This window comes from Arachis ipaensis, chromosome B4 (genome assembly GCF_059453495.1).
Source record: "Arachis ipaensis isolate K30076 ecotype BB chromosome B4, ASM5945349v1, whole genome shotgun sequence".
NCBI lineage: Eukaryota > Viridiplantae > Streptophyta > Magnoliopsida > Fabales > Fabaceae > Arachis > Arachis ipaensis.
In genome coordinates, this window is record NC_142439.1 from 103,933,423 (window position 1) to 103,945,342 (window position 11,920).

The 11,920-nt window shown below is 30.6% G+C and overlaps 1 protein-coding gene across 4 annotated transcripts; it reads right to left on the reverse strand.

Moving 5' to 3' along the window:
- Positions 1 to 2,451: 2,451 nt before the first annotated feature.
- LOC107639523 (auxin response factor 9) lies at positions 2,452 to 7,052 on the reverse strand. Of its 4 annotated transcripts, none has more exons than XM_016343057.3 (14): positions 6,728 to 7,052; positions 6,481 to 6,623; positions 6,255 to 6,350; positions 5,834 to 5,890; positions 5,574 to 5,726; positions 5,392 to 5,476; positions 5,221 to 5,311; positions 4,973 to 5,137; positions 4,748 to 4,867; positions 4,603 to 4,675; positions 4,364 to 4,517; positions 3,714 to 4,279; positions 3,418 to 3,605; positions 2,452 to 2,776 (listed from the first exon to the last, which is right to left on the reverse strand). In XM_016343057.3, the coding sequence occupies exons 2-14, from the start codon at positions 6,610 to 6,612 to the stop codon at positions 2,638 to 2,640; spliced, it is 2,019 nt and encodes a 672-aa protein (XP_016198543.1). In that variant the 5' UTR covers positions 6,613 to 6,623; positions 6,728 to 7,052; the 3' UTR covers positions 2,452 to 2,637. The 4 variants fall into 4 exon arrangements, with proteins under 4 accessions (XP_016198543.1, XP_088341382.1, XP_016198542.1 ...); XM_088485256.1 differs by having other exon boundaries at positions 6,255 to 6,346; positions 6,477 to 6,623; positions 6,728 to 7,048; XM_016343056.3 differs by having other exon boundaries at positions 6,706 to 7,033.
- Positions 7,053 to 11,920: the final 4,868 nt, after the last annotated feature.

Sequence of the window (11,920 nt, forward strand, 5' to 3'; positions counted from 1 at the left end):
TGACGATGGCATGGTGGGATCAATGCATGCATTAAACCTGCAGCGAAGGACTACGCCACTAATAATAATGTTGCAGGGTGAAGATTCTTTTTTGACTCTTGAATGGTAGCGACATTAAAATCTCTCTCTCTCTCTCTCTCTCTGTGTATATATATATATATATATATATATAGCCTTTGGTCACAGTGGAGATAGATAGAGAGGGGCTCTCGGTTCAAAGCTAAGAGCGTCGCTGATGAGTCAGGTCTGAATGATAAATATGGGTCCTCTATCTGTCTCTGTCCTCACAAAAGAGGCATCTTGGGTACTCTGCCACCTTCAACCTATTTGTCAGGGGCACCAGGCACCAGCGCTGCACTGGACCACATCTAATCTGAGTCTACCTCAACCTCTCAAACATGCAATTCTACTTCGTCATCATCATCATTCAATTCAAATTCAGCAAAATACACATAAGAATGAGACTAACTAGGGTTTTTGATCCGTGTGAAATGTGCGATGCACCATAATTCAATCGATTTTGAATTAAAAATAATAATTAAAGTTATAATATTGGTATTAGTAATATCAAAAGGACCGTAAATTTCAAATTTTACATATTTTTTAAAAAAATTTGTGCAAAATTTTGTTTTACAATAATACTAGAAATTTAATTTTTTAACTAAAATTAGAAACGTTTTAAAAATTATTTGTTTGTCTTAAATTTTAAATCCTAAAATTTTAACTTTAGAGTCTAGATCATAAATTATAAATCTAAGGGTAAATATATGTTTTGTTCCTAACATTTGTAATTTTTTTAAAAATGTCCCTAACGTTTAACTTTATTTAATTTTATCTTTAATGTTTTTAATTCACTCAATTTTATCCTTAATGTTTTTAATTTATGTTAAAACTATCCTTAAAAATTTTTAATTCTGTCCCAAATAATTTACATAGAGTTAATATTCAGAAATAATTTTGACATAAATAAAAAACGTTAGAAAAAAATTTAGTTCTTTATACTTTTTCTTTATTTTATTATGATGTATAAATTTCTTTTATATCTTTGAATCTTTTTTTTTTTTTTGATAGTCAAGAATAAAGTAAAATTTTAGAAATTGAAAAAAAAATTTATAAATTAAATGTGCTAGTAGTTTAGTTTCTCAATGCAGAAGTACTAGTAGTCCTCAATTATTATCATAAAATAATTTACACATAATTATGCAACTTTATAGTTACAGTGATGTAAAAGTCAAAATAATTAGAGTATTATATCAAGCATATAGAAAGAAACTTTTATAATATACCAAACATTTTCTCGTTATTCTACAGTACAAAACATTACTTACAAAGATCATCACATTCTTAAAAGATATAGAATACATAATGAAGTGTATAGAAGTTGATGAGCTTTTCTGACCCTCTGGAACCAACCACGTCGAAGCCAATCTGGTAATAGGGGTGGCGAGAAAGCCTAGCTTAGATACCATTCACGATTTGCAGGCTCTGGACAGCATGAAAATCATACTCAGTTTTTTTATTTAAAGAGTGATAAATCCTCTTAACGGCAATTAGCAATCCTCCTACATTAGTCTTATGTAACGACATGAAAATGCCCGAATTTCTTGACAAAGATAGCTTAAAACTATTTATCATTTTTGTTTGTTTGTTTATTTAACTTTTGCGCCATTAAATTTGAATTAGTGTTTCAAATGAACACCAAATTTGGATGTATAAATACTTAAATAGTAGTTTCACTAATGAAAGATTCGAACGCTCACAAAACTAACCATAAAAAATTAAAACTAAAATTATACTTATATAAAATAAGTTTTGTTCGACAAAAATAACCGATCTTTAAATTTTTATTGATGATTCAGTGACTATCCCTCCTTTACCCTAAATTGATTCATTCCCTTTTTTCTTCTACAACTGTCGTCGTCTATCATATCTCTTCCAAGAAAGTCTCTAAACTTCGCTACAATGACTCAAACTCCAACAACAATTGCAACAACACTACCTGGCTCAAATGCAACAAATACAATTTGTTAGAGTTTAAGCCATGGTAGCGGAACTTAGGTGCTTATCAGAGGAGGTATGGTACTATAGGGAGAGAGGGATGAATCGATTTAGAATAAAATAGAATATTTACAAAATTATCAACAAAAAAATTAAGGATTGATTATTTTTGTCAACTTATTTTATATGGATATAATTTTAGTTTTAATTTTTTGATGGTCAATTTTATGGTTGCCTGAATCTTTTATTGTCAAAGATGTCTATTTAGTATTTACTCTATCTCCTCACATATGATTCTGAATTCTAAGCCTAAAAGTGTCCCTGTCCACCAACTAATTTATTAAAAACATTCTATTTGGTCTTATGGGACACAATTAGTGCGTGGAGCTAGTCTCTAAATCGAGCTACAATTAGCCACAAGCTTCGTACCTATATTGCCTAATAGTAATAGGCTGATAATAATAATAATAATAATAATAATAATAATAATAATAATAATAATAATAATCATGAAACTTGCCTAGCCAAAAATAGACCAACTCTTTACCATAAACAGAAATAGCAATAATAAAGACTAACCCAAAAAGGAAAAACAAAAAGAAAAAGAAGAAAAACGACACAAGGATGTGAAAAAGTTTTTCAGGTCCCAGCTGTGTCTGAGCTTATTACAGTTTCCTCTTCTGTTAAAGAGAGGGGTACTTTGGTCCTCACAGAGCTCATTTTCTTCACGTCCTGGCTGGAACAGATGAAGATTCTTCTCACCATATTGCAGAATTCACTGCGAGAACATAAAAACAATATCCATGATGTGATGATGTGATTGCCTAAAAATATTTGTCTAATTTATTATAAAAAATTAAAAATTAATATTTAATTTTAAAAATATAAAAACAAATAATTATTAAATATTCAAACTTTATCATAAAAAATAAATTAGACAAAAATTAAGCATTAAATTATAAACCCTATATCCATTATCAAGAAGCACAAAAAATACAAAAGTTTTAGTCTCTGATAGATACATTTTACTATTTTGAATCTCTGTCTGACTGTCTCTACAGACAAATGAATTTCTCTATTAATTGTTTTTATATTTTTGTATTTCGCCTCGAGGAAAAAACGATATCTAAACGCATTCTAATCTTCACATTCCATTTTTTCGCTTCACTTTTTCTTCCTTCACAAACAACTTCTTTCACTTTTTGCCCTTTTTTTTATATCTCTTGTTTTTACATATTATATTTCAAATACTTCTCTAAATTAGAATTATCGTTAGAAAAAATATAGAGAACCAATTTTTAATCAGTCACTTTAAAATTTAGAACTTAAGAATTAAGATAAATAAAATAATTTAAAATAATTAACTGATGTTGGCTGAAAAAAAAAATGGGTTCCTTAGCATTATAGCGAGATACTTACGGCCATGGATCATCGCCAACAAGCATCATATCACCTTCGTCATCAGTGAAGACAATTTGCCACGTATTTCTGTGTTGGAGCTCTCCCTTTATATCAAACAACTTCTCCAGTTCTTCAACAAGTTGATCATACCCTTCCAACATGGTCAAGTCTATGGCGCGACCCACAGCAACCCCTTGCATTTGAACCTTCTCGCAGGTTTCCACAATACAAACATTACTTCAGAAACTATGGCTACAAAATGCAAATTCATTATTATGTAATAATTAAGGAAACTATGTGTCAAGCAAAAACACCTTAGTGCAACTTCTGCTACAGATTTGCTTGCTTTGAGTTTCTCTTTTGGATACTTGTGGCGGCTCTTCGTGCTTTCGCTCTTTGTTAGAAGTCTTAACCATATCAGAGTTTTGGTCTGCATCAGTTCGGGACATGGTATTAACAGAGCCCTCATTGGTAACTCCGGATGCATTCGCTACGGATGGTGCCTTCTCTACAACAGGAGAGTTCTTGGCATGATCAATAAGCTCGATTCCAAACAATCGACAGCTCGTAGCCGTCTCCATTTTGTGCTCCTTGTCTACTTGATCAAGCAAATGATCATTGTTGTTTAACCTCTTGCCATCATCAAATGTTGTGTCCAGAAATAATTGAGATGGGCCACTTGAATGGGGAGAAGAAACCCGAATTGCTTCGGTTTGAATCCTCGACATAGCATTGTAGCTTCCTTTACTGTTGTCAATCAGCTTGTGATTCCACACATGGGTACTATCACTCATATTGCTTTCAGCAATAACGCTAAGTTGCGTTACATCTGAATGTGCCAACGCAGCATCCCAGAAAGTCGAAGCAGCCGATCTTGTGTCTGTTATGATTGTCAAGTCTTTAGCTTTTAAAGACAACACTAAATCAATATACAAATTTTCAATGAATTGAGAGAAAAACATACCAAGTTCATGAACTTCACCAGGTAGTCGAGGCCTTTTATTCTTTAAAACAGGAGATTGAAGTGAAGAAGTAACAACAGAAGCCATAAGGGGCTCTATTTCCCAAGGTGAGACCCTATCAGGTCTTGGAACAGATGCAGGTTCATCCCATAGAACCTGGGAAGAGTCGAAAAATAATGAATAAATACCATTGGAACCACTAATAATGTTAACAAAATTGAATAGTAAGGAATAACAATACCTTAAGCGATCTCCAATTCGAATTTACCCAATAAGGAGAAATATCCTCTACTCCAACTATTGTCCCAGAAAATCTGATCAAATATGTATCATCAGATGAAATAATGAGAAGGTCCACTACAAGGCACAGCTGAAAATTTTACTACCTTCTCTCATTTTCAGGGGTATCTTCACCCTCGAACCTCATCTTGAATCTCATAGCAACAGCAAATTTGTGGTTCATAGCCTCTAAATACTTGTTCAAGCCAACAATGAACTGGCTCCTCCTAAGCAAGGAAAAAGCTCTTGTCAACAATCATCAACTAAATTTACCTAACAGAAATAACACAACAGTTTTCCTGATCATTTTTTGCAACTAATATGATGTCTACCTTGGCTTGTAATATACAACAAAAAGAGTCTGAGTTGCAACAGCATGAGATGCAGTTGCGAGTACTCCAAGATGCATGCTCTGACTGGAAATCACAGATGAAGGCATGCTGCTTGGCTGAGGAGTATTACGCCTCAGTCCAACACGTAACTCTCCATTGTGTCCTCTATAGACAAAACCTATTTAGATTAAGCCTTGTATTGCAGAGGAGATAAATTTTGAAATCATATGAAGACATGAAATTTATACCTCAGAAACACAAAGGTGTCTCCGGCGACTAATCTCTTCGAAGCTACAAAAGTACTCCATCCAGTTGTGATCAAGTGCCTGCGTGGTTGACCTGGTTAGAGAAACATTAAGCCAATTAGAAGCAGAGAACAAAAAACCAGAGAGCTCAAATGAAAATTAAGTGTCCTTTACCTCTAAATATATGCTTAAAGCGCCATTCATAACCATGAAGATCCTTGGCGACCAATTCCTGAGTTGGGGTTGGCTGAGACATGTCCTGAAAGAAATCCAAACACACTTTAAGATTTCTTTAGGACTTTTATCAAACATCATCAAGGCAATTTTGCATTGGAAACCAAGAAGATTGAATTTACCAAAGCTGGAAGGCATTCGGTGGCATGCTTTCTGAGAACCGAGAAACCGCCATGAGTGCTGGTATCGGAGGCAGTTAAGACCTTGCAAAAGGAGTGATTTTGTGGCCTTGGAAGCTCGGCGGGGCACGAATCAGGGCTCGTCGGCTCAGCTTGCTAAGACATTTGTTCCATTAGAAATCTAAACATGGGAGAAAAGGAACAAAGGTTGACCATGAAATTAAAAAAGATTGAGAATCAAATTGGGGCAGCTACATCCTTACATTAGATTCTGGCACCAAAGTAATCTGTGCATAAACCTCATCCGTTTCTTGTTCAGCCTAGTAAAAAAGTCAAAATTCAGTGTAATCATTTCATAATTAATAAATAACTTAAATCAAACTCAAAATAGTAACTCCAGAGTCCAGATAATCATTTGAGCATTTTCTCAGCAACCATGCATTTAAAGTAAAAGGAAAATTAACTATGAGAAACATCATACTACAAAACTGAACATAATCTAAGCTTAATTTTTTTCCCCTTTCAGGAAATAGCGAAACAAGAGAACAAATTATGGTTTAACCATTTTTCTCAGGAATTTCATTTCTTCCTCTCCCCCCCCCCCCCCCTCCCCCTTCCCCTAAAAACGAAGACAACAAATATTAAAAAAACAAAAGATAAAAAATGATGAAGTAGAAAAAGTACCAGCAAATGGACGTTGACGACACGACAAAGGATCTTAGTGGGAAGTTTGAACACTGGAATCCTCTGATTTAGTTCCTGATTTGTTGATTCTTCTAACTATAGCCGCAAATTACACAAAGTAAACAAAAAAAGAAAACGAAGAAGTCCACCATAACTAAGCATCCAATACCAACAATTTCAGACACCCCAAAACAATTATTTAAAGAAAGAAAAAAGATAAACTAACTTGCTCCATATGTCCCTGTGGAAAATAGAACACTCTTTGACCAGAACGAGGAACATCCACATGGGGTCCTGCACATGCTTCCCATAGTTGTTCATATAACTCATCTTCTTCACCACCACGACGATTCAACATCTTTTGACTTACTGAAGAAAAATAAACACTCACTCAGTTCAGAGTTTGTGACCAATAATAGTAACAATCATCATTATCGTCATTATATATTACATGGTCATGCACACAAACACACTTATATATTTTTCTTCTCATGTACTATGATCGGCATCATCATCGTGTGTCACGTGCACGGTTGAACCGAGCGAAATGAATGATTAACAGAAGCGTAGAGAATTTAATGAGTGGGAAAAGAAAAATTAAACACAGCTTTATTATTGTATGTGTTGTTATGGCTCTCTGATGGTAATAAGCTGCTGCCACTGCTGCCTGCAACCGTTACAGAGCTTTCTCTCTCTTTCTCTCTCTTTCTTTTGTGTGAAGAAACGGCGTTTACTTTGAATCACAGTCACACAAGATAACAACACCGTTGAAAGGGGGTGGTGTCTGTCTATCCATTATTATATAAGAACACTTGATACGCACCGTTTTGTTTTTTATATTGAAGCGTGTGTTGTGTTGTGGCGCCTGTGATGTGCATGTGTGTGTCTCTTCTGTGTCCTCTATTCGTACCAGTTCACTCACCGTAATGTTTTTAGTTTTACTACTATTTTATTAACTAACACATTAAACACTGTAACCTGAAGTAAATAATGCAACCTTTATTTGTTTGTTGGGTTCAGTTTTAGTGCATGTGTTTGAGTGCTTCTTTTAATATGTTGGGTGGAGCTACCGTGCCAGGCCAAATTTTTAAATTTTAAGGGCCAAATCTTATGGGAAGAAAAAAATCCTAGTTATCAATTACATAAATTATTTTTAATATGAAAATAGAAATAGTGTTTTGGTTGAATATTAATATTTGAAATGAATTAGCATTGTAAAAATCATTCAACACGTCCTCCACGTGTTTCAACACGTCCCCCACGTGTTGGCTAATATGTTGCCATGTGTCCAACATATTCTCCACGTGTTAGCCAGAATGCTGCCACGTGTTCAACACGCCTCCCACATGTTGCAATACATCTCCAGCGTGTTACCCTTCTATACACTTCCATCCATGCGTAAATACATTAGGTTCACCCATTTCCACCCAATACACCACCCTAAACCCATAACCAAATTTTTTAGCCAATCAATTACGGGTGAAGAGAAATTGTTAAAATATATGGTTGAGGAGTTAAATTATTTTAAATTTTTTAAAAAATGTGTTAAAAAAATTTGTATTTATTCCGTAACATTTTGTAAAGTATACATTGAATATATGATGAATTAAAAAAATATCAAATAGAAATTTGTACTTAAAATAGTTTTTACCTATAAACTAATTTTATTTTTTATTTTTTATTTTAAAAATAAAAAAAGTCTTATTCAAATTAAAATTTAGTCTATACAAATCTAAAAAGAGAAGCATTTAAACATTTTATTTATTTATTATTTCTTTTTAGTAACTAATTTCTAAACCTTTATCTTCAATAGTATTCCATATATTTATCAATGGAATATAAACTTTGATAAGAAGAGCTTAACCATAAAAAGATAACTAAATTCTCAAAATAAATTGAAATTTGGGGAGTGGGAGCCACCGCCTCCTTGGCTAACACGTAGCTGTGCACTTTGTTTATATTATAATTCTACGTAAATATAAAAAAATAGTTAAAAATTAGTTATTAGTATAAAATATATTAAAATATAATATATATATATATATATATATATATAAATAAGTTAAAAATATATGTATTTATATAAAAATATGTGATAGTTAATTTTTAATATGTATATAATATTTTTTTTAAAATAAGTTTTTTTGGAAAACGTAAAAAAATGTACTTGAAGCACCATGTTCAAATATTCTATTTTTGAAGTCACCAAAAAAAGAATATTCTATTTTTTGTATTGTGATCGAATCCTTACACCATTTTAATGATTTGTAATTTTGGCTTATTAGAAATGAAATTAAATTTAGTAAATTTTTTATTATAATTAAAATAATTTTTTTTAATTTTTAAAATTAATAAATATTATTATATACATATTTTTTTATTTAATTTTAAATTTTTTTCTCTATTTTTTTATTTTTTTGTTTTAAGAAAATAAAATTAATACATAATATAAATTAAATAAAAATATTATTATATGCATATTTTTTTATTTAATTTTAAATTTTTATTGTTTATTTTTTTAGTCTATATTTTTTTTTCTTTTTTTTTAAATATTTATTACATATAATTTAAAAAAAATACTAATATTATAATTAAAAGTTAAAATCAAGATTCAATTATTTAAAAAAAAATTAAGTTAATTTTATAATTATCAATATAAATTTTTTTATGTTAATATATATATATATATAGTAAGTATAAAATTTAATTATTTTTATTTGTGTAATAAATTTAATACTTAATCAAATATAAAAATATACACAGTAAATTTTTTTAAATTTTAGATAATAAATATTAAAATTAATTATTAATAAAAAATTAAATTCTTTTATATAAAAATAATATTTAAAATATTTATTATTTAATTTTATTTTTATTAAAAATTTTAGTCTTTTTAATTGATGGAGACTTTTGTTCTTTATAATTATTTTGTAAAAATAATTTAATATTATAAACTTTTTTAAAAGATTTATAAATAAAAATATTAGTTTTGATTGAAATATTTGGAGAGGGGGCACCGCCTCCTTGACTAACACGTAGCTGTGCACTTTGTTTATATTGCAATCCTACGTGAATATAAAAAAATTAGTTAAAAATTGTTATTGGTATAAAATATATATAAAAAATAAATTAAAAATACATGTATTTATATAAAAATATATAATAGTTAATTTTTAATATATGTATATAGTTTTTTTTTTAAAAAAGGTTTTTTCCTGGAAAACGTAAAAGAATGTGCTTGAAGCACCATGTTCAAATATTCTATTTTTGTATTGTGATTGAATCCTTACACAATTTTAATGATTTGTAATTTTGGCTTATTAGAATATGAAATTAAATTTAGAGAATTGTTGAGAGACCATAATTATTTGGTAAATTAATCATACGAAATAGAAACCTAAAATGAATTATGTGAGTTAATAGCATGCTTAAAAGAAACGTGACATACATTATCAATCCTCTACTCCACAAAAAACAACAACAATAATAAATTTTATTGCATAATAATAATAATAATAATAATAATAATAATAATAATAATAATAATAATAATAATAATAATAATAATAATAATAAATAACCAAAATCATATATTTAGTATTATTTATTGTAAGTAAAAAGTATTTATTGTTACCTATATTATGTTATATTTCCTATTGTAAGGAAAATTATGTGAATTGTAAAAATTATTTTGTCTCACTTACCAAATTACTCTGCTTTCACTCACTAATTAATTTATTCCACAAATTTCTAATTACTAAAAATTAAAAAATTATATTAATAATAGTTTTAATATTTAAATTTAATAAATTATATTAAAACCTAAAACATATATCTATTATAAAGAAAATTGGATGAGTTGTGAAATTATTTGCCCTCACATATTTGATCTTTTTTACATGATATTTTTTCCTTTTTTCACATAATCTCTCACATGTTACAAAATTACATTCCTCTCTCTTATAAATAAACTTATTCCATTAGTACTACTAATTAAATACTACATAATAAAAAAATAAATTAGTATTAATTTTAATATTTTGATTTAATAAATTATATCAACTTCTAAAAATTATATTAAAAGGTACAAATTTTGGGACCCACTACAGCAGAGGCGGAGCATAGCGACGTTTTTTTACTGATTAGCGGCGGTTTTAAACCATCGCAAAATCATAGGCCGGCGGCTCTTCCAACCGCCACGGTTATGGGCGCGGGGATTATATTTGGCGATGATTTTCAGTAACCGCTGGCATAACCGCCGCCAAATCAATATTTCGCGGCAGTCATTCATAAAACCGCCGCCAAACGTGGGTGACACAATTACTAGCATGTTCACCGGCGGTTCCAAAACCGCCACTATTCATTTTGATCTTTTCATGATGCCACTTGTTTTGCTGCGCTTTTAGAACCGCCACAAAACGGTATTATTTTTTCCGAAGCATTTTCCGGCGGTTACAAACCGCCACAATCTTTGATAATTTTCCAGTTACTTTGGGTGACTTTCCTGCGGTTCTAAACCGCTGCTAAATTAAGAATAATTAAATAGCAAGAAATTTGAATTTTTATTAAAAAATCGAATAATTTTTAATATCAGAACTATTTTTTTTCTTTTTGTGGTTTTTTAGATTTTTTTTAATATCTTAAGTGTTAATATTTTAGACTTTAGAATGTAAAATTGTAGAAAAAACAAATAAATTATCTGCAAGCCAAAATATATTCATAAAAATATGAAGAGTACAAATCTCTTGCAAAGAGTTGTATAGTCTAATTCAAAAAAAAAAAATACTTGATTCGATCCAAAATATCTCTAATCCTAGTATTATTGTTCACTCTTTCATTCCACGGAAATCATCCCTATAGCGATGTCTCGTGGCAGTTCCTCACCCTTCCTTTGAAAAAGATAAATCAGAGCTCTGCTACGGGAGGACTTGAGAGTCAGCCTGGTGGGAACCTGAGGCCGAAGGCAGAGCGGTTAGAGGTTGCTGACATCCTGGTCCTGATTTTGGCTTTTTTGTGTACCGACCTTTCCTAGCCATCTTAACGCCCTAACACCAGGGGGCAGGATAAAAATTAAGTCAAATTAAAATCCAATTAAGATGATTTGTTAGTATCCATGAGCAAGTTCGAACAGCATTCATCAACATTTATAACAAAAAAAAAATCACTCAAGCAGAAGGTAAATACATGTTTCATAATCTAGGTCTTTAGTAGTCAATAGTAATGATTTGCTACCAAAATTTAAAAGATGCATTTGAACAATATTGCCCGGTACTTCAGAATAATCAGCTATGTAAAAAACTAAATGATTGATGCATTTATGAGTGTATCTGCACAGAATTTTGGTGATTAATACAGTTATTTAAATGCATTTACAAGCACAATACAAGTGCACCAAAATTGGGGTAAGCGAGATTTATCATTACAAAAGCAAATCATGAACCTTGAAGGCCAAAAACAAGTTATAACACCAAATGAAACCAAAATAAACAAAATATAAAGACTAGTAAACTTCACACAACGGACAGGACTATATTGTGCTTACACCAACTACCTGGAATCAAATTGATATACCTAGTGTTTTCAATGAGTGGAATTTCGTGTGGCAAGAGAAAAGAAGATGTTCAAACTATAGCTGTGTGTTTTTAATCCCCAAAATCCCTACCCTT